The sequence below is a fragment of the Mytilus edulis genome, chromosome 4 (genome assembly GCF_963676685.1).
Source record: "Mytilus edulis chromosome 4, xbMytEdul2.2, whole genome shotgun sequence".
In the NCBI taxonomy this organism is placed as follows: Eukaryota; Metazoa; Mollusca; class Bivalvia; order Mytilida; family Mytilidae; genus Mytilus; species Mytilus edulis.
The window spans coordinates 48,048,525-48,075,574 of NC_092347.1; the positions used below are offsets into that span (position 1 = coordinate 48,048,525).

The window sequence follows — 27,050 nt, forward strand, 5'->3', positions numbered from 1 at the left end:
TGTGTTTGTAACTAGAATTAAATATGGTATTTTTTATAAATATTGGAATGAATGAGGTAACGCCATAATTCGCCCTTCGGATATTTCTAGGCTTTTTACATAACTCTATGTAAACTTCCGAGACGATTCGGGTAAATTCTTCAGTCCCACGCTATCGCCATTTTTCCAAGAATCGATCTTTGCTGCAAAGAACACCGCACTAGCTCAAATTAAACAACCATCGATACTGAGGTATGGTATAGTCCTATATTTAAATATAACGTCAGATATTTTGCATTAGAAAATTCAGTATACTGCAAAATAAAGATGATCTTCCTTATAATACATAGTTGACCGATCGCGAGAAGGGCATAATTTGAGGAAACGAAAGTTGAATACATTAATTTTGTACAATTGTCTTACTGATGATGTTACGCTGTCTGGGAGGTCATATATGTAGCACAGGAACAGGATTGGTCATAAAACGGTGCCCTGAGGGACATCAGAGTCAATTGTTTTTTCGTCTGATGATTCGCCTTCCTCGATGGTTCGCATTTTAATCTGGCAGGAAGTTCATAAACCATAATTTTGTGTGTGTTTCCTTTGAAATTGATTCCATATTGATCTAACCTATGGAATAATTTGTTGTGTGGTACTGTATCAAAAGCTTTTGAGAAATCCTAATGGATGCCTACGTCGATTTGATGTCCCTTGTCGTGTACGTACTTGTAGGAAGTCGTTGATGGTAGTTCAGAGTTGGGTTTCACATGAGCATCCTGTCTTTCTGACCTGAAGTTATGGTTCAAGTTGGTTAGGATCTTGTTTTATTCCAGATAATCGCTATTTGTCCGCCATTACTGGATATCACACAAGTTCCAGTAAAATGTTGACGTCATAAAACAAAATATCTGACGCCACAATGGAAAAGTGATTGTTGTTTGCATCAAAAGTTCAAGCGGCCAGGTCAGCCAGGATTAGTGATGAGGTGTATTAGGTTAAGACAGATCTGAGTAGATCATATATATGATTGTCACCTGTTTTGAATATGTCTTTGGAACCAACTACCAGATAAAGTTGTGCATGCAGGTTCTGTAGGGGCATTTAAGACCGCTCTACAAGAACTCCACCCATAATGAAGTCTTCTCCACTGTGTATAAAAGCCTAAATAGGATTCTACACCCCATTTGCCCGATGATTCGGGTAACCTAAATGACTAAAATATAACACCGCTATAATTCGAATAACATTTGTAATAACCGTATAACACTTATATATAAGAACATATCGGTGACTTATAAAAAACAGATTATTTAACAATAATTTAACAGTAAGCAGGTTAGTTCATAAAGATGTTTTTAAATATAGTGTGTACATGCATCCAACATGGCAGCCATTGTGTTTGCCTTGGTCACTATTATTGGATGTACACACTAAATTTATAATGATCTTTATGAACGTACCTGCTTTCTACATATCATTTTAAGTTATAAAATACACTGATAATATAATATTATTACATAATCAATGTTTAAAAGTCACCAATAGGTATGTGCTTATATAAAATTTCAAGTGTTATTCTGTCATTTGAGGTACCGCCACCATTGACAGGAAAACCTTGTCTGACCCACTAAACATGTACAAGCCCCTGTAAATGTAACTGCAAAAGTAACATCAAAACACATTCATTGCAGACAACTGTATTTTGTATAGAGCAGTTAAAAATCATCCAGAATATTGTATCCTACAAAATGACAGGCTGCAAATTGGAACAAACTTGAGATATGCAATACTCAGAATAATGTAACTCCCTAACTGTAACACTAACAATACAGTCACCATGCAAACACTGAACTTAAAGGCCAGTGTGTGTCATGATACTTCAATCACTTTTTCATTGTGGCATCAGTTATTTTTATACGACTGCAAAAAGAAATTGCGGTCATATATTGATATCATTTTGTGGTTGTCTGAAGACAGTTGGGTTTCTGGACAATAAGTATTAGTAAATAGAAATCCACGAAATTTATACACAATGTTCATTACCGCAAAGGAAGGTTGGGATGATTTTCGGGGTATGATCTAAACAGTTTAGGAATTGGGGGCCAAAAAAGGGACCCAAATAAGCATTTTAGTAGTTTCCAGACAATTCCCATGTAACTTGTGTTAAAGTGTATGGATCTTTGTGCAATTATACCACAAGTATCCAAACCACAAAGGGATGGGTAGGATTGATAATAATATTGGGAGGTTATGGCATAAACTATTTAGGAATTGGGGGCAAAAAAGGGGGAAAACAAGGGTGTGATGATTAATGGACTAATGATCACTATTGACAATTTTAAAGCAGTTTAAGGGAGGTAATCCAATCTCATTAAAGCACTATGCTGTGTATTTTTTAGATTACCTCCCTGATATTGCTTGTAGATTGTGAAAATTGTCTATTTGTAACAGCATATTAAATGAATTACTCAAAAGCAAAAATAATAATATTAATTCAAATGTAGTTCTTTGACTACAGTCATTCTGTGTTAAAACCTACATTTTGTATTATGTGTAAAATATTTAATTACAATCCAAATTTAGACCTGTATCAAGTGCTTATATTGTGGTAATTTTTGCCCCAACTGTTCAGGGTTGGACCTCATCCATGGAATCCAGCTGCGCTCAGCGAAGCAATTTATCTATTGTGTAATTAAAAAAAATTAGGAACTTTTGTAATTCCAGTGCAGTGTATTAATTTTGGTTGCCCCATTCTTAAATTGTTGTGGAATACAATATTTTATGTGTCATGACCAGCAGCACTATTTCATATTAAAATATTGGTCAGAATTCTGGTACACTGAAATGATATTTTTATGTTATTAAAGAAAGATTACCAGCTTTATTTTGTGTCCAAGCCCTAGTATTCACATGTAACAGGTAATCATTATAATAAGATTTTTTTTCAGTAAAAAAGAACCATGATTATCATGTTAGTGAGTTTCCAAGTTCATATATTTTCTGCTTGCCAAAGTCTGGGGGAAATTAATCATTCAATTAAATCAGTTGGTTTACAGTATTTTCATCTTGCATACAAAACAATATCCATTTTCCTTGATTAAAACATGTATGTATATTAGGGTTTATGGGATGAGTCCATAGCTCTATCAAGGTTATGATACATTTTTGTACGTATACCTAGTCTAGAAGTCATCATTAAAATTCACAGGTCAAACAAGGTCAAAAGAAGAGGAATCTCTGCAGGAGATGAAAAGATTTGATCCACATGCACATTATTGATTTTTAATAAAAAGTTCCATATCTGATGTTTTATGTTATTTTGTTATGCTCTCAATAAAAGATAATAAACAAATTTTGTTCTGTTTGTTGTACATGTGTACAGACATTTCCTTTATCTGAGATACAAAAATAGACTGATCGCAAATTAAACTGTTTTTGATGACGGGCATTAATTGAAACTGCACATTCAGGATTTGACAGGATCACTAGTCCTGTCACTCCAGGCTGAAAAAAAACCCAGAAGGACTTGTAAACATTGCCTACCACAGATTACAACAGAAGTCCTATACACTCATAAAATTTCTATTTCTAAAAAATAACATACATGTAGAAATCTATGAAAATTAAACACAAGGTTTATGACCACAAAAGTAAGGTTGGGATTGATTTTGGGAGTTGTGGTCCTAACTGTTTAGGAAAAAAGGGGCCCAAATAAGCTTTTTCCTAGTTTCCAGACAATAACTTGTGGAGCAGTGTATGAATTCTCTAAAATTACACCGCATGTACAAGTTTCCATACCACACAGGGATGGTTAGGATTGTCTAAGGGGGGGAAACAAAAGTTTCCTGGGTAATGGACAATTAAAAAAAAGTACAAATTATGTGCAGTGACCGCGCTGTGCATTGCCAATGTTGTAATATGCGATGTTTTTTTTCATCTTGTGACGAAATACAGCTGCAGGCGAAATTTCTGGCGCCAACATTTTCCTATGTAAAATATTTCCTTTCAGACTTTGTCTACGACCCCAAGCAAATCAACTTGTTAGTTATTGATGGATCTTTCTGAAATTGTACCACACGGTTGCATATTACAAAGGGAAGGCTGTGATTGAGTTTTGGGGGTAATTGTCCGTATAGTTCAGGAAATTGGGACCAAAAAGGGGCAAAAACCAAGCAACTTTTCTAGTTTCCAGACTATAATTTGTGTTTATGTGCATGGATCTCTCTAAAAAAAATTGAGGACCAGGGGTTCATATTTTTTCCCCAAATATTTCAAATTTTTGAAAAGTTTCAACAAGAAAGAAGATTTGTAAGATCATTGACCACATTTTTTTGGTGTCAGAAACCTATATTATGTAAAAACAAAATTTCAATACAAATTCAAACAGTATCCAGCTTGAATATTGTGTTCAAACTTGCACCAACTGTTTAGGGTTCAACCACTGCGGTCCTATCATTTCATTTAAACAAATTTTAAAGGGGTGGAGGTGAAAAAAATGTGGGGCGAGGACTATTTTTATTTTTTTTTTCATTTCAGATAATTTAAAAAAAAAAATACTGTTTTATCTTGAGAGATGTGTAAGTACCCTGCCACATCTGTATATTTTAAGCACCCTACTGACAAAGTCAAAAGGGAAATCTAGGATTGCACTAGGTTCGTCTGTGTGTTCATTCATCAGTCTGCCAAATCAATTTTCCATATTTTTATGCTCCCTTCGTAGCCTATAGGGCATTAGTTCTAGCCTTGTATGCCAGCACAATTGTCCCAAAGGTGAATTCCATTCTCAAACTTTAGTTTGTCTCAATTAAATGCTATTAAACTTATACACAATGCTTTTTACATCAAAACACAGATCAAGTTGAACTTTGATTGTGTGACTTTAAATGTTCAATAGTAATGCCCTTCTCGAATGAAAAAAAATCCTGAATTTTTCGTTTGCATAGATCAACAAAATATAGATTAAGTTTGAAATTGGATGGCATTTTTTCTGTTTTTGAGTTATGCCCCTGTATAAACTTAAAAATTACTGCATTTTTTGTTTTTATTCTCTTACTTTAGTTTGCCTCAACCAAATGTTAGGAAACTAATACACAATGCCTATAACCACAAAGTACAGATCAAGTTTGAAATCGGGTGGTGTCACTTTTACTATTCTAAAGCTATGTCCCTTTTTAAACATAAAAAATGATTATTTTTATACACCCGTCAAAATTTTGACGGGACGTATTATGGTATACAAATGTCCGGTGTCCGTCCGTCTGTCCGGCGTAAACATGTCGCACCGTAACTTGAGAACGACTTATCCAAATTTCATGAAACTTAATATGGTTGTTTCTTATGATGGTCAAATGATCTGTATACTTTTTGGTGATGATAAGATTTAAACTTTTTGAGTTACGGCACTTTGTAACTAAAACAGGGGTGTGGTTTTTTTCACATGTCGCACCGTATCTCAAAAACGTTTCTTGATTATTGCTTAAAACTTTACACACTTCTTAGTTATATTAATCTTAATATCTGTATACTTTTTGGTGATGATTCAAAATTTCATTTTTGAGTTTTTGAGTATTTTGTAAAAAAGGGGGAGGTTTTTTTTACATGTCACGCCGTATCTCAAAAACGATTTATGATTATTGCTTAAAACTTTACACACTTCTTTGTTATATTAATCTAAAGATCTGTATACTTTTTGGTGATGATTCAAAATTTCATTTTTGAGTTATTGAGTATTTTGTAAAAAAGGGGGAGGTTTTTTTTACATGTCGTGCCGTATCTCAAAAATGATTTATGATTATTGCTTAAAACTTTACACACTTCTTTGTTATATTAATCTAAAGATCTGTATACTTTTTGGTGATGACTCAAAATTTTATTTTTGAGTTATTGAGTATTTTGTAAAAAAGGGGAGGTTTTTTTTTACATGTTGTGCCGTATCTCAAAACAGTTTATGATTATTGCTTGAAACTGTACACACGTCTTTGTTATACTAATTTAAAGATCTGTATACTTTTTGGTTTGATTCAAAATTTTATTTTAGTGATATTTGTAAAAAAAAAACAGGGTGAGGGGGGTTTCACATGTCCCGCCGTGTCTCAAAAACAATAAATGGTTATTGCTTAAAATTCCTCAGAAACTATTGATGATTATTGCATAAAACTTCCACACAAGATGTCGGGCGTATCATGCGCTCATGGCGCAGCTGTTTATTTTCTGTTCTTTTACTTGACTTTGCTTCAACCAAATGTTTTGAAAACTTATATATATTGCTTATTACCACTAAATACAGATCAAATTTGAAATTGGATGGCATCATCTTAACCGTTCTAGAGGTATGCCCCCTTTAGAAACATTGCTGAATTTTTGTTTCTCTCTCTAATTTTTGTTTGCCTCAACCAAATGTAATCAAACTTATACACAATGCTTTTTACCACAAAATACAGATCAAGTTTGAATTTTGATGGTGTCACTTTTACTGTTCTATAAACACCTGTTTATAAATGACAAAAATGCAGATTTATTTTTATTTCTGTTCCCAGACTTAAGTTATATTAGCCTCAACCAAATGATATGAGACTTATACACGTCACAATAATTATTGCCACTAAACTTAGACCAGGTACAAGTTTGAGTAATGTCACTTTTACCCTTCTTCAATTATGTCCCTTTCTAACTTAAAATGACATGCAAGAAAGGGCATCATTACCCATTTATTTAAGTTATATAGTATTCCCTCAACTTCTCTCTAAAAAAAGAAGAATGAAATGCTTTCTCTTAAATTGAAATGTCTCAGATTAAATTGTTTGATCATTGACTGCATTCCATTAAGATTAGAAGCAATATTCCCAGAGTATACATTGATTTACTGCTTGTTCTAACATGAACATGATAACTTAGACAGAAAATCTGATATTAGTGAGACAATAACCATGATAACTATGAAGGATATTTATATTTCAACAGGTCATGAATTTTTCATCTTCTGTCTTAAATTCCAACAGTGTTTTTTTTTAACCAGTGATCTGTTGATGTGTATAGATTTGTTGTCATGGTTACTTATCTCGTAGATTTATCCAGGTATATTATATGGAATATGATCAGAGAATAATTGCTTCCTCTCTATCTTTATTTTTAAACTTGAACCTGAAGCCTTTAATTATTTACTAATCATCTCCAAGAATCCAGTTTTCATGATAAAGACATTTCTTCATACATGGCAAATAATTTAATAAAATGTATGATTGTATATGTGATCTTTTGTAAACTGCCATTAGCTTGTCAGTGGTTTTCTATTAATTAGAAGAACACATCTATTCAAATCAACTAAATGCACCTGGTGAGGCAGAAAATGACCACTAGATCACCTGTTGTTAGCGCCAGATGTTTAAATCCACCATTCCTATCTGTTCTTTAATTGGTCATTCTTTTGTTAGTAATTTGTGATCTTAGTTCTGATGTATATACATGTATGTAAAAGCAAGTAATAAAAGCAAGTTGATCAATGAAGAAAAAGGAGATGTGTGGTAATAGTCAATGAGACAGCAGCCAGACAATACAATGAAATTATCAATCCTTTTGATTATTTGGTATTCATTTTATGTGCATACCATGCCACAGATTCATGAAATTTAGAAAATTACATGCTTGTAAATTACAAAATTTCATTAACAGTATATACCAAAATCTTTACATTTTAAAATAAAATGATATTTGAAACAGTTGTTAAATTATGCATCAGGTCTTTTGTGTAGGCTGCAATATATAAGTTATGGAAGTGAGATAGTGCCATCCTAGCCATCCTAGAGTCTGTCACTGGGGCATTTGTAATTTCTGTCAAGTGTTGTTCTAAAATGCAGCTAATATATACCACAAGATTCATCATTATCATCTTTAATAACTTTATAAATCTTTTTGTGACAAGCTGATAATGTGCCATGGAACATTAAAATCAGTCATGTAACAATTAATATTTTAGCTAAAAGACTCGTGTTTCTTTGATTAGCCTATGCCTTTATGTCATTAATACCGTGTTGATGAATTATTCATTCATTGGTCTTTGCATATTTCACCTTATAGTGATGTGGTCTTTTGTCATGTCTTAGGTAAAAGATCAATATTTGCCTATTGAGAAGATGTTCTTTTTTAAAATATGAAACTTGTTTTGTAGCCTGGCCTTCTAAGAAGGTTTTGCATTAATGCTGAAGTTTATAGATTTTCCCTATAATTTGTTAATTGTAACCAGGCCAAAACAGATTATTAATATGTTTAAGGTGTATTTTTGTTTCAAAAACAGGGTAGGCAGTAGTATGCAAGTAAATTGGCATACATGTTTTGATAAAAATATGAGTTACACATGATTCCATAGATTACGGGAGAGGGATTTATTTGGGTCAATATGACATAAACTTTCAAAATATACTTGACTATGATGCATGTGATTGTGAATAAATTGTTATGTTGGCCTTGTTTGATGGATTCTCATGTGATGATTTCTTAATTCTCCATTAAGTTTTTGGTGAAATATATCTCATGTTTTGTCTGCTGGCATACTTCAGTTTTTTTTTTTATCTCTTTAAAGTTCTTTACATGTATAATTATGTTAATTACATATGTATCAATATGATATCTTCCTATTTTGTTAATTTTCTTGAGATTTGTTTTATATTTAAATTAACACCTTATTTCTACCAAAATGATTTCTATCTTGCTAAGCCACTTGATAGTTCTTGCATTAACATGTGCATGCTGTAAGTACTTTAAACTCTTGGATAATGAGACATTAATGATATTTAACTTATAATTCCAGAACTAAAAAGACACCTTGGAAACTTCAAGAAAACCCCAAACCAGGTATGTATTTGTAATGTATAATTATAAATGTAGTCCACCACCTAGCTGACAATCAGTCATTCATCTTGCATCTGTGACTGGTGTTCTGTTTGAGGCTGGTGTCAACTAATGTTAAGTTTTTAACTAGTATGTGGAGCAACTTGCAGAAATAAAATAAAATTATATATGCAATTGTATTAGAATTGGCATATTATTTCCATGAAAAGATTTTGGCCCCACCCTCTCAGATAAACTTTTGCAAACATGATCTGTAGTTAGTCATGATAAAACTATATACCAATTCTTTTAGCATGGCTTAAAAAAACCTGATTTATTCAGGTGAATTTTTGAAGTCCAAGGACTGTATCTCTGTACTAAATCATCAGACGGGAACAAAATTTGATCTTGATCAGTAACTTGTCATGATAAAAGTATATCTCGATTTCATATCAATATTAAATCAATTATTCATAACAGATTATGTTGAAATTTTGTTTTTTGTATGAAGATTTTGTGAAGAGTTATAGTCCTTAGATTTGAAAATTCATTTAATGATAAATTTTCCACACTTTTAAATATGCCTGTTTACAGAACATTTTATGGTATACCTCTCTCCGTCTGTCCCTTTCAAATTTTATAAATTTTCGATTTTACATTTAGGAGTTGCATGACTTTTGCATAGTTATGATAGTTAACATGTTAAACAGTTGATAGTTCAGGTTAATTTAATGACCATGATGACAGCAGAATTCTATCATGTTGCACTTTACTTTTGCCTTTTCAAAAATTGGTGAATCTTAGCTTGCTGTTTTGTTCTTCAGGACAAAAAAAAAAACTAATGTAAGCTTCTAAAAATAAAGATTGAAGAGAAAAACTATTGAAAAATATTGTTTAGTAATTGATTTTAGTTTTAGATATAACTTTAAGGACTTGTCTTTGTTTCAACCATAAAAAGTGATATTGCTTTTCATTGTTACATGTAGCTACTTTCTCTCTTGTTTATTGATATAAGAGTGAGAAAAGTAGCCTGCTAAATACCTATTGTGTAACATTTGTTTGGCTTTCTAAAAGCTAATGATTTATTGAGCGTGGCTATGTATTGTTATATTTCCCATGCAAAACATTTATTTCACGTAAGGAAACAGAGCTACCAAATTTCTATTGTGATCTTATTGTTCAAACTACACTATTGAGTTGTGTCAACATAAACCAATATATAATGGTCAATATTGTAATATTTAGTTCACGTAGAATTTAAAGAGAACCGAGAATGCAAACAAATATTTTTATCATGTATTTATGCCTCCTGTTCAAACACTAATAAATAGATAAATCAATCTTTTGTTTATTATTTTTTAAACTATTGATAATACTTTTTTTGGTAAAATGTTTTTATTCATTGATTCTGGTTTCCTTTTGAAAGTTGTACAGAGGTAATAGATTTGACAACCCAAATTTGTAGGAATGAATTGCATGAACAAATATGATCTTTTTGTATCAAGCTTTAATACATAAATTGGAAGAAAATGGAATTTAACCCAGAACATTATTATGTTAAAATACTTACATCATATCTTTAGCCTTCTTACCCTTTATCTTTAGACTGACTTCCCTTTCTAAAATTATGCCCAAAAAAATCTGATTTATCCATCACTTACTTGTACAATTGTTCCTTCAGTTCTTATATATATGTATTGTTATGGGTTTTTGTGCTTCTGACTTTCAAATTTAGAATATCTTTGATTTTTTGTAATTTAGATATTTTCTTTTCTTCCAATCATTTTAATTGGCCTGTGCATAAATTTTTCTATAGATTTGATTATTTGGACACTCTTTGTTCTCATCATTTTGAATATGAAGAATAAAAGCAGCCAGTTTTTAATTAAATAATATTCAATAAAGAAGTTCAGAAATATAAGTAAGCTACAGACAGGAAAAAAGCATTTTTCGTAATGTATATACAAGTTTAATTTAGGTTTACCAAGAGATATTATAGGTTTCTAATATTTGGCCACACTCACCCTGCATTGCCTGTAATATTGCAATAGAAATGTAGGCTATTTAAAAATTTAAAATTTCTGATTTATGTTTATTGTAAATTTATGTTTTATACAGGTATATATTATCTGTTCAAAATAAGGATTCAAGATTTTTATTGTAGATAAGTTCTAAGAAATCAAGTACTGAATAAATATGGCAGATGATGGTAAGTAAAAATTGTTAAGATAATTGTGTGACGCATGTTTATCATAAGGATGAAGTAAATCTCTATTTTAAAATTTTATGTTGCATAATCTTAGTCTAAGTATTTATTGTCAATACAATTTTCATGCATTTGATGGGTGAAAAGAAAATGGGAATTCCCACTTTCAATGATTTGTTTAACAATAATGCAAAACTTGCAGACAAGTTCACTTATTTCATTGCTGTAAGAGCCAAGTGAAAATTGCCAGCAATAGAGCACCAGATATTGAGAGTTGTCAGGTTCTCATTGGCTGTTGCTTGGTAACCAAATCAACAAAAGAATAAATGGAGAAAAAGAATTGATCATTGGCATACGGTAGGAAACACCTACATTAGGCTTTCAGGTGTCGTAACATCCAGGTGTTCTCACCAGCAGATAAATTACCTGTAACACAGCTGAAGTTGTAGGTTTCTAATTAAGGATGCTTAAGTGATTTAACAAAGGTTTGTTTCATATTGTATATTTCACTTTGATATTTATAATCAGTACTGTTTATAGGTAAATCGTTATCATGTTACACCTGTCCAGGTGAAAATTTGTCTCATTCTGGCAAGATGAGATCTAATTGCATTTCTATTTTTTTTAGTTTGGTATTGTATTTTAATAGTGTATGGCTGTCTTTAATTTAAAATAACTGTTGTAGGTGTCTTTCTTTTTTCTTCCATTCAATTGAATTTTCCCATTCATTTTAACTAGTATGGACAAGCTTTATGATGATTTGTATAAATGAGAGCAATTGTTATAAATGAATAATGGATATTTTTCAATTATTGAAATCCTTTTAAAGTGCAGGATTTGATGTGGAACCAACTTGGATAGATCAATAACTCAAATTGAATTCATTTAAAGATAACTATAACTGCTCAAGGGAAAACGTAAAGAATTGATCATTTATGGCTTTATGAATATTTTAATTGGCTACTATGATTGAGCTAATGACTGTGTATTATTTATAATTTTGTTTCTAGCTTTATAGCCTTTTTGTTTCTGTTTCATGGTAGTGATTTTTCCTGGCAAAGTTTTTTTGGTCGATTTCATTCATGATGCGTATCATTTAAAAATTGTTTTAAGAAAGACGAATCAGTATTTTGATAAATTATCCTGATTATGACGTTTATAGAGAAATTTTATTTTCATGTGGTTTCACAAAAAAATTGGTGGTGGTAAAAAGATTTTTGAATTGTTTCATTGAATTTGTTTGTAAAGTTGCAGTTTTTCAATTTGTAGGTTATGACGGAGGAATGAAGCGTGGACATGACGATGACTATGAAGACCATGGCCAGAAAAGAAGAAGAGGAGGTGATGGACCAAGAGTAGAATTAAGATTTTTGCTCGCCAGTAAGGTAAAAATTTATCCACATATTTTTAATACAGGCTGGTAGCATGGATAGGTTTACTTAAAATTAAAAAATAAAAAATACATTATGCTGAAGTATGAGCAGAAAGTAGCAAAATTATTTAAATTATGAAGTTTTAATTTATAATACGTTATTTTTTATGTTTTTTTATAAATAAAAATATGTTTTAAAATAATACTCAAGTTAAGTTCAGAAATTTTCGTCTTAACACATTGGTAAACAGAAAAATGGATAGTGTCTGTATAATTGACACAACACATATGTCACCATATTGTTTAGAATAGATTTATTGATATTTTGATAAAAGAGAGGATATTAATTCATTGTTTAGGGGTTAGACTAACAGATTGTGTAAACTTGTAATTTGTTAATAATCCTCTAGAGGATATTGAGGAATTTGCCTTCTGTGTATTTAACTCTCATTATTTATTGACACCTTATTTTAAAACTCTTAATTTAATCAATTTGTTCAAGAGTTGTCTATACCTTTACCCATTGACACTATAGAAGGTATCTCGCTGCTTTATGTGGATTTGAAGGAATTTTGTAAATCAAATATTGCATTTTGATATTTATGAAAAGACTTAAATTGCAGGTACATGTACATGTGATCAAGGAAACAAAGCAAAAGGCCAAATTTGAAATGGGATTTTTTTTTCAGCTACTTAGTTGTATCAAAACAGGAAATCTGAAAATTGAGTCTCTTTTGTGTAAATGGAGAAAAAACAAAAATGTTAAATGAATTTCTTATAAAGGTGTTATCTCTCAGGTGACAATGAAACTTTAAACTTTTTGCTTTTGCAAATAATGGAAAATTTAAATCCATTTAGTGTATAAAATCTAATATTCCTTGTCAAATTTCATGCAGAACTTATTATGTAGTCAGTGATGAATTATAAATTTAATTGATCGGTATTAAAGGTATTCAGATGAAGTATATGTATTTAAATATTATCAATAACTCATATTTTGCTATAATTTCAGAATGCTGGTGCCATCATTGGAAAAGGTGGGAGTAACATCAAAAGATTAAGATCCGATGTAAGTTTAGATCAAAATATGAACAAAACTTGGTTTGTGGACATTCTATTTATTCTTTTATGACCTTCAGTTAATTTAATTCCCTTTAAGCCGGGAAAGACTGATGGTTTTAGAAGAATTTTCTATTTTAAAAAAAAGTACCAAAAAATAAACACTAAAATACTCCTCTTTTAAGTACTTAATATGCTGAAAACAATCAGTATGAATTTATTACATACAATTTAATATTTAATATGGATTTTGTCAAAATAATAGTTTTTTGTATTCAATACATGCATAGATCTGAAAATTTTGTGAACACCAGCAATAGTTTACATACCTTATACATCACAATGAGATTTCTTGTTCCTGGTCTTTGACTTGGGTCTCATGGTATCCTCCTGGCCACAGGTCTGCCTCCAAGAGAGGTCCAAAGCCATATGGGATCCTTAAACATCAGGTCTTGCCAATCAGGACCCTCGAAGTTTCATTATATCATTGAAATTTATAATATAGTTAATGTTGCATTATGAACTGTACACCAATGACTTGATATTTATAATGTGTATGATTTGTTAATTGTGAATCCTGTTGATTGAAAAAGATTATTCATACTTGTAAGATGATTTCCTCACAGTTTGATTAAAGAAATTAGAATAAATTTATATTAATTTATCACCATGTTCCTTTATAAATACTAATTGTTTATTATATATATTATATATATGCCTTCTTTTATTCCACAGAGTTCTTAGTCCATTTAGAGCCAATGTCAATTCTTTTCGTAATTGTGAAAATTTGTATATTATTGATATTGTTTTTATGTTAAAACCATATTATAAAATATGTATCCGTTTTTCTCCTTTTTCTCCATATCTGGCCTTGCCCAAAATCCTCGTCCTGCCCGAAAATATTCGAATTCATCAATGGCCTTGATTGTCCACATCAACCCTGACCCATGGATTGTTGGTCTGTCCAGTACAAAGCCAGTGTCACAGTTCCCGATAGCACCAGTCCCGAACGGTATGAACCTCCATATATTTTAAGATTTGAAAACTTTGTTTTATTCATAACCCTAGCCATGGGGATATCTCATCCATCATCACTTATCATTTCATTGTATGACCCAGCTAAGATGGTGAATGTGCCAGGTTTTGAAAATTTATCACAAATTTGATGTAGATAAACATCATTGCACTGTAAGTGTGAGGTAGCAGTAGAGATTAAATTGTTCTTGATTGTTTCAAGTGAGACTTCTCATTAATTATATAAGTAAATGTTTTTAATCAGCTAGTTTTAATCTTCTGTAAAGTTTTAAAATCAAAGGTTCTGTGATCATGACTTACTTAATATCAGTATAATATTTACACTAATAATAATAATTTGAAATCAGTTTGAATAAGTTTAATCATATGCAAAAAATAGCTTGCCATTTGTATGTTGAGAAGTTTCACTTGTAAAATGACAATCTGAGACACCTGGATCCACAGTCACCATTCAGTAACGGGTCTCTAGCATTATACTATCTGCACTGAAATCCTGTGGGTGTTATCATTTTCTTCTGTATAACTGCTTCATTAATTTATAGAAACATTTTGTCAGTAGGGTTTTACATGTTGTGTTCAAGTAATAGTGGTTTCTTTCTGCTTCACTAATACACAAAAATGAATAAGAAATGCCATGCTTTCTTGAATGCCAGAATAATATGCTTCATCCTTACTGTCGCTGTGTAAAACAAAAATTTTTTAAAGGTAAAAAAAATCAGTCTTTATGTTAAAGATGCTCATGCTTATATTCAGAATCCTGTGTTTATTGTTTAAAAGACTTTTTGATAAACTGCTTTAAATGCCAATTATTAAGAATAATTTACTATTTTATTTGAAAGAATGAAAGTTTTTGCTTGATTAATTTGACTTTTATTTGACTTGTTTACAATTTGTTCTGATTGTTCCTAATCTTATAATTTGGTGTTGTGACTTTTGACAGAGTGTTAACCATTGGAGCAGAGATTGCTACAGCATTAGAATGTGTGTTAGATATTATTCCTAAACTGGAAGATGTAAGTACTCATATGTAGATTACACAAATGCAACAAGTGTGTTACAATATTTCACCACTGGAGTCAGTTAAATTTTAATATTTAAAGCATGAGGCTTGCCGAGTTATAGTGGTGGAATCTGTTTCTCTAATGATTTTTATCCTTCCTTTTCAAAGATTGAAGAAAGTTGTGTACTTTTTATGTGAGGTCATCAGGCATGGTTGTCTTTTTTCATGACGTCACAATAGGAAAACTCATAAGAAACCAACAATTAAATTTCAACCAATCATTTGCCTAGAACAGATTTTTCACAAGTGAAGACAAATATTTATCAATCCGATCAATAAATGTGAAAATAGCATAAAATTAGAGAAATATAATTTTATTATCTTGGCTACAAGTTATCAGATATAGTTTTGAAAGGAGAGAAAAAAGTATTACAAGTAGGTGTTGGTCCTTGCATGGTATGAATTTACTGATAGTAAATGGAGAAATGATCGAAAATATATTTTTTTTCATATTTACTAAGTCTTTTGCTTGCAATTTAGAATAAAGAGCTGACAAAATGAATTGCTTTTAATTATAAGGGTAGTTCACAACTGTAAATTAATATTATATATTTAAATGTACATGTGTATTTGTAATGTATTTTAACATTTCAGTATAAGAACTACAAAGATGACAATTTTGATTGTGAACTTAGAATGCTGGTGCATCAAAGTCAGGCAGGATGTATTATTGGTAGAGCTGGTTTCAAAATTAAAGAACTACGAGAGGTGTGTACATGACTGAAGGAAACACACTTTTCTCTAGCATAACCTTTTCTGATCAGAATTGGACTGTAAAAATTTATGAATATCAATATGTCTTAAGTGTTCTTATTTTTATACAACCTCAAACATTTTTTTGGGTTTATAATGGTATGATGTTGTCGTCGGAAGATTTGGTTTCCAGACAATAACTTTAGTTTTAGTGCATGGATCTCTATGAAATTTATAAAACGGTTCAATACCACACAAGGAAGGTTTGGAATGATTTTGAGGGTTATGGTACCAACCTTTTAGGAATAATAGGCCAAAAACAAGCATTTTTGAAGTTTTTGGACAATAACTTGTGTGAAAGGGTATGGATCTCTCTGACATCTCTATCATAAAGGGAAGGCTGGGATTTAGTTGGGGGTAACTGTCCCTAACATGCTTAAAAAAGAGGCCTAACACATGCATTTTTATAAGTTACACTTAAGTGTTGTAGTGTATGGATCTCTCTACAATTGTTCTATAAGGTTCCATATTACAAAGGGAAGGCTGGGATAGAGTTTTGGTGTAATTGATCCAAAAGGGGGGGGGGTAAAAAAAGTTTGGGAAGATTTTTTTTCAATTTCAAAATTTTTTGAAAAGTTTCAGAACAAATGTTCAATTGCACAATAGATTTGAAAGATCTTGGACCACATTTGGCTTGTGTCAGAAACCTATATTATGTCAAAAATTCAATCACTATCCCAATTCAAACAGTATCAAGCTTAATATATAGTGTCCAAACTTACCCCAACTGTTCAGGTTTCGACCTCTGCAGTTGTATCAAGCTGCACTCAGTGAAGCATTTTATTGACAAAACAATAGTGGTTTTTTTACATGTATTTTCCCATTCAGTAAAAATAATGCAGAGTGAAAATTTTGTAATCAAATTGCTATTAAAAAAACTGACACAGAAAACGCATATAGGGTTTGTTAAAGTCAATTATAGAAGACGGGAAACTTGCAACAAACACAGATTTTCAGGTCCTGAAGTGGGACACACTAAATGAAAACATGTTTCTACGTGCTCTGCCTTGGTCTTACCTTAAAAACAGGATGTACCAGCACAATTTAAGAACAAACCGAAAAGAAGAAAAAAAAGAACAAACCGAAAGGCAATTGGAAAAGGCATATGACTCTTCAGATTCACTCTAAGCAATAAAAAAAACTTAGAGAGACTTGCATAATCTAAGAATACTCACAGTTAATGAAAGCAATTTCCATGCTGATTTCAACTTATTAATATACCATGTTTTCCGAGACTAAAACCGAACAGATTGACATTTACTTTAATATTTTCATTGTTGCGAAAACATAACATTAAAATGTCATGGATCAAGATTTGATAAGTTTCTGTTTTATTACATTTATTTATTATCATGATATTGCCATTAAACAAATGTATTTATTGGTCTCATTCTTAAATAGAAAACTGGAGCGCAGATTAAAGTATATTCCCAGTGTTGTCCAGAATCAACAGAAAGAGTAGTGGCAATTGGAGGCAAACCAAAAATTGTTGTAGACTGTATAGATACCATCCATGAATTACTGAAATCTGTAAGTATTTGAAATGAATAGCATAGATTGTTGTATAAGGTAGTGCCAAAGCAGACGTAATTGGCATTGAATCTTCAGACATGATAAACTTATATTGAACAGATGGGATAAATTTTAAATTGACAGACCCAATAAAGAAATGCAGATGGCATTATATAATTGGCCTAGACCATTCATTATTGTTTTTTTTTTTATTTCAAAAGTTTTCCTCAATAATGCGATTTTTTTATGTGCCTATTACGGGAAGTGGGTACCCAACACTTGCACTAAAATTAATTATGCTCTTTTAATTTTCATAAAATTTTGTCAAAGTACTCTTTAACAGAAATATCAAAATTTCAAAAAATTTGAACCAACCGTTTTGTCAGAAAAATTACACTGGTTATATAGCAGTTTGACAAACACCAATTTTGATCATTGAGAAGCTTAATATTCCTTTTATAACAACGTAATTAAAACATTTAGCTGACTTTACAGAGTTATCTCCCTGTAGTGTTAGGTACCACCTTAAGGTATACTGTTGACCGTCCATCTACCTTTCCGTCGTCAACATGTGGGGACATTAACTCGAGAATGCTTTCACCAACTTGCAAGATATATTGGTTAGAATTTAGTAAGTTCGGTAAGGGCCATATTTGGCCCCAATTATAAAGTTCATAGTTACAAGACAATAAATGCTTTTAGTTGCCTTAAAGACATGTGAGAAAGTTCAACAGAACTGTTTTTGTCAAAGTTTAATTCTAACACATTGATTTTTACATCCCAAAAAGGTCAAGATAAGGGATTTTTGTGAAATTTGACAAAATCAGCTGTATTTCAACCAAATAAAGGACCAGGAAACATAGAGCGCAGGCGTCGACAAGCTTAGTATTCAAATAAGACATGTGAAATGTCTTCACAAACATTATTTTAAAAATCTTTGTTGTCGACGTATGCGCTCTATGTTTCCTGTCCAATAATCTATGGAAGTTTACCCATTTTCATTGATTTTTTCGTGAAAAATCAATATGAGTACAACTTGTGACGTCATAATGAAACGCAGAAACGTGAAATTTTCAATAAAATGGTTTATATCCATCTAGTCACTGTATTAGCTATAATTTATCATGATATTATTAAACAAATCCGAATTTGAAATTTAAGCTAAAAAAGGGGGCCATTTTAGGACCTTATCGAACATACTCCTTTGGTGCCACTTTTACAGTTTTGCTGTTATAACGTTATATGCAAGCAGGGACATAATCTGTGTCCCATAGACATGTTCTGCATTTTTTTCAAATCTTAGTGTAAAGACGCTAAACCAAATTGAATTGTTTTTTAGGAATCTTTAATTAACAGGGTTTCCCTCAAAATCCCTAGAGAATAACCCAAAATGCAAAAATGCTTCAAGTTTCAGAAAATTATTTTTGGAACTATTGATTGTCTTGTTACTAACAAATCATGGATACTTTCTTGACATAAATTATAATACCTAATCTGACTGATCAGTAAAACTATATTAGAATTAATTAAAAATATATTTTGAAGGCCCCACCAAAAGGACCAAACCAGCCATATGACCCCATGTACTGGGATGAGTTTATGGTCAGTGACTATGGAGGATACACTGCTGCAGAAGGTGGCAGAGGAAAAGGTGGTCCAAGAGGAGCACCTCCTGGCCGCGGAATGGGCGGTCCAATGGGAGGCATGAGAGGTGGGAGGTATGAGAATAAAAGGCAGGTTTGAAATTAGTATAAGTTAAGGTTGATGTTAAAAGACGTAATAAGGTAAGCGATATCAACATTTTGGAATTTGCACAATTTTGATGAAGACATTTGAAAAGTATTTAAAGCATTGCATATCTCATAGCTGTTGTGAGGAAAGAACTGAAGACTGGTCAATATTTTACAATAATTATTTCCAAAAATTCTTAGAGATAATATATAGTTGAAACACAAGGTATTAACCTTTAATTTAAAAAAGATAATTAGAATAGGTTAATAAACATACCAAAAGGCTTGTCTGCAAAAGTGACAAAAAATATATTATTAAATAGAAAAATTAAGTGGTCCAAAATGATCCCATAAATAATCCTTTGTAAGCTTTAGTATTGCAATGTTGTCTGATTTGCAATAAAAGCTGCAGTAATGCTAAATTAGAATATTAATGGTAATTTTCTTTGCAGAGGTGGCGGAATGGGCCGTATGGAGATGGGTGGTCGTGGAGGTGGTGGTGGAATGATGGGAGGTCGTGGTGGCCGTGGCGGTGGAATGGGAGGAGGTGGTATGGGTGGTGGAGGAGGAGGAATGCGAGGTGGTGGAATGGGAGGACCCGGAGGAAGAAGTGGCAACAGAGGTGGCGGAATGAGGTAAGATGTGCTATCATTGTTAAAATGTATGGTGTCAGATATGTTGAAATGGATTTATATACTGTTATTTTGAAATATGTACAGAATGTAAAGATCTACCTGCTGGTTATTTGTAATAAAATGATTCAATGCTTCTTATGTGAAAAAGAGTAGTTTTGACCAGTTTAATGATTTTGAACTGCGTTTTTCTGTAGGAATGATGTAGACAAAATTTAAACCTTGGATATTTCCTAATCAGTTTTTAATTTAAAAAAAAATAATTATGAAAAAATTATCACCTTTAATGCTATAAATCGAACTTTCTGGCTTATGTAACATTACTTTCAACAATGCAACAGAATAAGAATTTGCAATGTGTGTCCTTATGGTGTTTATACTTTTTATGAAATTACTTCAACTTTAAAGATTAAGGATGACAAATGATGTTGTTCCACTGCATGTTGATTTTGATGATGAAATCAACATTTGATTGGTTAAAACTATCACATGTGACTTCAAACAAAACTTCATATTCCCCTCTGAAGATTGGGACCTCGTAGAATGACGTTTCGCGCGGTTAATGTGCATACTGTTTTGAAGATGGTTTTATTGAAATGGCGTTAGATAAGTCATTACCGTGTTTAAATATATTAAAGCGCTAAAATAAAAAGACTATTTATTTACTTTTGATCCATACTGTTTATCAATGTTTATGACGTGTTCAGCTATTTAAACAAGCAGATAAGAAAACAAACGTATAAAAATTAACATATTTTATTCATTAAGTAAAAGAAATATAGGCAGTGGAATAAAACATTCATTTCCCTTAGCTTCGAGAGATATGAAGATTTTTTCACTTGAAAAATCACATTTCCCTTGGGCATAGACCTCGTGAAATATGAATATTCTTGGGTGAACAAATCTTCACATCTTCCTCAGGAGCGGGAAATAAATGTATGCTATTGTAATCATTAGCTATGTTTTATCTTTTTCAGAGGAGGAAACATGGGCGGAAGCCGTGGAGGCATGGGAATGGGAGGAGGTGGAGGAGGAGGAATGGGCCAGATGGGTGGCGGCATGGGAGGTGGAATGGGAATGGGTATGGGTGGTGGTGGTGGCGGCGGCGGCGGAGGAATGGGAGGAGGTAACATGGGCGGAGGAGGAGGAATGGGAGGTGGTGGTGGTAAGTTAATTTATATATATAAACTCCTAAAAGTTTACAAAACAATACCAGTATTAAAAGAAAGGAGTAAAAATGTAGTTATCTTTTAATATTTCGGATAATAGATATCCTTCACCAGTATGATTATGATGTAAAATGAATCTTATTAATCTATTCTGATTTAACTAAAACAATCTTGAAGTGAATAGAATATGATTCATTTAGCATCATAATCATACTGATAAAGGACATCTGTTAACTGAGATATTTTTAGATAATTACTTTTAATCTCTCCATTTTTTGTCACACCTTGATAGAGTCAAAAAGCCAGACATAGGTATGCTGTTTCCAGCTGGGGCGTCAACCATGTATTAGTTTGAGATAGGTCTAGTTTATAGTGAACCACAAGTGGTAGGTCAATCATTTTTAGTATGCAGTTGTATAAGCATTTGCATATCTTATTTCCATGGAGATTATTTGGCCCTGCCTCTCAGTCATGGTCCGTTGACTTTAAAACTTTTGCTAATTTTAGATGTATTAGTTTGTGACTAGGTCAGTGTATGAAGCACTAGTAATGGTTGGTCAATCATATTTGGTATGTCGTTGTTTAAGCATTGGCATATCTCATTTCTATGGGGATTATTTGGCAGTCCTGGTCATTCTTATTTTGTAATTCGAATATTTGCATAATCAAAATCAAAATAAAGGTGAGATAGATCTGTGATAACAGTTAATTGAATATTGGTATTTTGTACATTTTGATTATCATCATTATTTGTCTTACCTTTCTTAAGTTCAAACACAAAACTCTGGTAAGCTATTTATGGCTGCAGTAGGGTCCACGATGTAAAAGTTCAAAATTAGGTTTGTTTAAAAAAAAAACACTAGCAGTAGGTCATATCGTTGGCACAACTTATTTCCATGGAGATTATCTGGTCCCTTCTCCCCAATCATGTTCTTTTGACTTGGAAACTGCTGTATAGTTTACATGTTTATTTTTTTTTATTTGTGAAGTTTAAAGTAAAATAGTAACAAGTCATGGATTTTTGTTGTGTTAGCATTTACAAAATCTCATTCGAGAAGATCAATTAAGGTTGTCAATGAGATAACTATATACCAGTGTTTAAAATGAAATTGACTGAAGGTTTTTATATTAAACATGTTAGAAATTGCCATTTGAATTATAATTTAAAATTACATTAGGGCGAGACCTATAAGTGTCCAATCTTATGTCTTTTAGAGTACAAATAAATTATTTTTTTTATTCAAAAATGAGAAAATGTATTAATGACCTTTTGGTTCAATAGTGATGCAATAGAAGTTATGAGCAACACTCCTTTAAGAAGATAGAAAACAGAGCATTACACCATTGCACCTTATCTTTTAGGAAGGTTTTATTTGAAATAAGATAAGTTTGTTATATAATTTTGAATCTATGAATAGAATTGTTGTTACTTTTCCCAAATGTTAGTAGCTGTTGTCCTAAATTGTACTTAATATTTCAGGATTTGGAGGTGATGGTTTTGGTGACAACTTTGGTGGTGGCTACGATGATGGATATGATGGTGGATACGGTGGTGGTGGTGGCGGCGGCGGTGGTGGCATGAACCAAAACTTCGCTCAGGATAACACAGTAAGAAATGCCACAGCTGTTATGACATTAAACACTGTAAACAAAAATAACATTGTTCATTATCTGCTCTTGTCATTTTAAAATATTTCTGTCCTGTTTCGAATCTTGGTCTAATTTAACAAAACAAAAGTAAAACCACATTGAAATTATCACATAGATTAAAAGTTAATTTTAAAACATATTTGTTTATAATTTCTTCGAAAATTAATCAAGGTACAAGGATATAAAAGAAACTATTCCCAATCATTTGATACCTACCTTATGTTAAATATGAAACAATTTGCATGAAATAAAAAAAATTTGAATTTTGTAGGGTGATATGGGACAAATGTTCGGTGACAATTCACAGCAAGTAACCATCCCAAAAGATGTAAGTAGTTATATATTACTGTTCTATAGTTTTTAAGCAGCAGCACTTTATGCTATTTCTATGTTGATGAAATTATTGACAGCACTGTAGGAAGAATAGCTATAAATTTAGAAAATCTCACAAAAATGTTCATAATGAGAGTATCCACTCTTCATAACATTAAAACTGTCAGACAATTGTTCGTAAGCAAGTAAATGCCACTAAAAGTAATTTACCAATTTTACGTGTTTTTGCCCATTATTTTGAAAATGGTCAACAAATCAAGATATGCAAATAAATCACCATGGCCGAAATTGTTCGTTTTCAAATTCTATACTAGCCTACAATGTTTGAGATAATAAACTCATCATAGATATCAGGATTGTGTTTAAGAAGGTATGTCAGATGTACGTTTCATCTACAAAAGAGTGTCTCCATTCAAATTTTCAAAAAATGAAAATGTAAATTTGATTCATATAAAAAACTAAATGTTTGATGTCAAAAGAAAAGATGCCTTAATTATAATTTTAAGTGACACATGAATTTTAAAAAGGTGTTAGATATTGAGTTGTAGACAAAATGCTATGGGTTTTCTTCCTTATTGTCTGAAGTGTGAACTATTCAGTCACATAGTTAACCATTCAAACATTCACAGCACATTGAGATGATTCATTATACATTCACATTTGGCATATTCCTTGGAAACACTTTATCAATTAAAAGATAAAAGAAATATGCCATCCCTATGTACACTGTGTTCTCGCGAAATATCATCAGTAATTTATCAATCACACATGTAAATGTAAGTCTCGTATATATGTCCTGCCTATATCATAGAGGTCACATGTCTTTGTCCTGTCCTTTCTCAAAACTGTGTTAACAAGTCATTTGCTGATGAAAGAATTATTTAAATGTCATCTAGGAAATCTTTGTGTCACTAAAGTCGAAGCAACTTATATATACTCCTTAAGATTGGTTCTTTGTGTATTGAAGTGTTTTTATTTTGTTTTGTTAATGTCCATTGGTGAGTGAAGTCCTTTCCTTGTGATTTTTACAGTTCTCATATGAATTGTTGCTTAATTGGTCGTCTCAGTTAAGGGAAGGATTATGTACTTGTCATAAGTCAAGTCATCGTATTAAAATTCTACCTTATAAAAAAGACACTGATTTGAATAACGAAAGGCCACAGATTTGAGTGTAATGAGGTCATGGAAAATATATTGGAGGAAAGAAAACCGATTTGATGTTGAACAAAGGCCCACAGATTTGAGTGTCATTTGGTCACGGCACATGGACACTGATTAAAGGATGAACATTGACTTGAATACACATATATTATAAATATTAATAGTAAGGTGAATATAAAAAAGAAGATGTGGTATGATTGCCAATGAGACAACTGTCCACAAGAGAACAAAATGACACAGAAATTAACAACTATAGTTCACTAAAGGCTGTTCCTTTAAAACATGCATGGCTCTCATGGAAGGCACTTCAAAAATGTGGTAACCACCTAAAGTGGCAAATTAAAATTGCTCTTACATTTTCAATATGCGAAAACATAGATGACAACCAGCCATAGTTCAGATTTGGAAGTGCCTTCTCTGAGTCTCATGAATGTTTTATAAAATGCCAGGAGCCTCAAAACATTGAATACTGGTAAGTGAAGTGCTATCTGAGTTTGAATTTATGCCACAGAATTTCACTGTATATAATATGCTACCTGGGTATCCCATTGACATGTGGTGATAGGTTTTCCCATTAAAGTGGTTTGTTTGTTTCTCCTGTCCAGGGGGCCTGCTACATTTAATGGAATAGTCCTTATGGGAATGCTTCTCTGGGTTAAGTTTTGGGCTCTCTATCTTGTAATCTTACCATTAATGTAAAGATTTCCTCCCTATTTCCACAGCTGGCTGGAGCCATAATTGGGAAGGGTGGATCCCGTATCCAAGAAATTCGCAGGCAGTCACAAGCCCAGATTGTGATTGATGAACCCCTGATGGGTAGCAATGATCGTATAATCACCATTACAGGGACTCCAGAACAGATACAAAATGCCCAGTACTTACTACAGATGAGGTGAGTCTTTGCTTCACAGGTATACTAGACTAGCACGGGAATACTTTAAGAGGGATACTAGTCTCTATGTTAGCTCTAGTGATAAGCAAAAGTCAATGTATTTAGTGTTGAAATTGAGGATTGAAATATAGCCAAAAGTGATAAATGATTTGTAATGCTCTTCTTGCCTTAATCTAGTGCTAACATAGTGTCTAGAATTATAGTAAAATTGTTTTTTGTCAAATGAACTGATGTTTAGTTTAGTAGTCAGTTACAACCATATATATATATATATATATATAATTTATACTGTATATTCAGAAATGGTTGCATGATTTTTTTATTTTTGAAGAATTTACAAAAATATGATATTAATTATAGAGATTTCAGGTAAATCTGATTTATGATGTAGATATCAAAAAGCCATTTCTTATTATTGTGATGCACATCCAAACACATTTTTTCGCATTTATAAAATAAAATTATTATAAAAACCTCACAATAATTTTTGAATTTACAGTGTATGAATTATATAATTTTTTTTATGCGTATTGACATTTCTCTTATTTTTCACAAGTTTGATTTTAAGGTGGTACCCAACACTTAAACTAAAATTAATTAGGCTTGTTTAATTTTCATAAAATATGGTAAAAGTAAACCCTTTAACAAAAATATAAAAATTTCAAAAATTTTGAACCAACCATTTTGTCAGAAAAATTACACTGGTTATATAGCAGTTTGACAAACACCAATTTTGATCATTGAGAAGCTTAATATTCCTTTTACAACACAATGTAATTAAAATGTTTAGATGACTTTACAGAGTTGTCTCCCTGTAGTGTTAGGTACCACCTTAATGATTGACAACCAGTTTTAATTTAACCAAATACTGTAGATTCATCGTTGTTGATTGAGGGGGAAACTTTTTTTGTGGTTTTGCCAGGGTGAATCCATGCCAATAGAAAATTTGTTGCAATTTTTTTCATCTACTAGTCTTGAACCTAAATATCAAAAATTGTCACTATGTGACTATATAAAGTTTTGAATTTATGAAAAATTTCACTACTCCCAATCAAAATGTACAAAAACGCTGAAATTTTGTATCCAACTAAGAATAGTGAATCTACAGTAATTGCACTAATACTGACTTACTGATTTAAACTGGTGAGTCTGGAATTGTTCTTGGCAGTTTGTTACCTGCTAAAGTGTACATTTTTGCTGTTGGACATCTGATAGTTGGATAAAATCATCTAATGAATGAATTATATTTTTTGGGTGATCAGGTTTGCAATTGAAACAAGAAATCTCAGAAATGCAATAAATAACAATTATCCTTCTCGCCCAGAATTTAAAAAAAATAAATTCTAGATAAGTTTCTGTCCAAAATAAAAAAAAAAATCCATTTCTGGATAAGTTTTAGTCTAGTCTTCTATAATAGTAAAGAAGACCTTTAAGTTAAATTATAATTTTTTAATCATACGTAACATAAAAACATTTTGTCATTTCTGACCTAAATGTTCTCAGCAGTTAAATGTTAGGCTAAAAAAAGTCACTTTAATATTAACAATATTTTTTGGCAATAACGAGATTTTGCTCAGTGTGATTTAAAGAAACAAAATTTATTTATGTCAGAAAGGAAAAGAGGGCAGGGTATTCTAAGTTTCCTGATTTAGTTTACATATAAGGATAAAGCCATTACCATTAA

The 27,050-nt window shown here is 31.7% G+C and overlaps 1 protein-coding gene across 7 annotated transcripts in view; it reads left to right on the forward strand.

The window, feature by feature from the left end:
• The first annotated feature begins 93 nt into the window (after positions 1-93).
• LOC139519872 (heterogeneous nuclear ribonucleoprotein K-like) overlaps positions 94-27,050 on the forward strand; it is a 29,038-nt gene continuing 2,081 nt past the window's right edge. The window contains exons 1-15 of one of the 7 annotated variants that reach the window (XM_071312163.1): positions 94-231; positions 8,783-8,826; positions 10,967-11,011; positions 12,278-12,393; positions 13,393-13,449; positions 14,408-14,451; positions 15,415-15,487; positions 16,129-16,242; positions 17,689-17,817; positions 19,345-19,532; positions 19,982-20,164; positions 21,139-21,326; positions 22,811-22,938; positions 23,252-23,308; positions 25,197-25,385. In XM_071312163.1, the coding sequence (XP_071168264.1) occupies positions 10,999-11,011; positions 12,278-12,393; positions 13,393-13,449; positions 14,408-14,451; positions 15,415-15,487; positions 16,129-16,242; positions 17,689-17,817; positions 19,345-19,532; positions 19,982-20,164; positions 21,139-21,326; positions 22,811-22,938; positions 23,252-23,308; positions 25,197-25,370 (1,464 nt within the window). In that variant the 5' untranslated portion in view covers positions 94-231; positions 8,783-8,826; positions 10,967-10,998 and the 3' untranslated portion in view covers positions 25,371-25,385. The remainder of the gene's footprint in view (positions 232-8,782; positions 8,827-10,966; positions 11,012-12,277; positions 12,394-13,392; positions 13,450-14,407; positions 14,452-15,414; positions 15,488-16,128; positions 16,243-17,688; positions 17,818-19,344; positions 19,533-19,981; positions 20,165-21,138; positions 21,327-22,810; positions 22,939-23,251; positions 23,309-25,196; positions 25,386-27,050) is intronic. The other 6 variants (XM_071312161.1, XM_071312166.1, XM_071312165.1 and 3 more) reach the window with 6 other exon arrangements.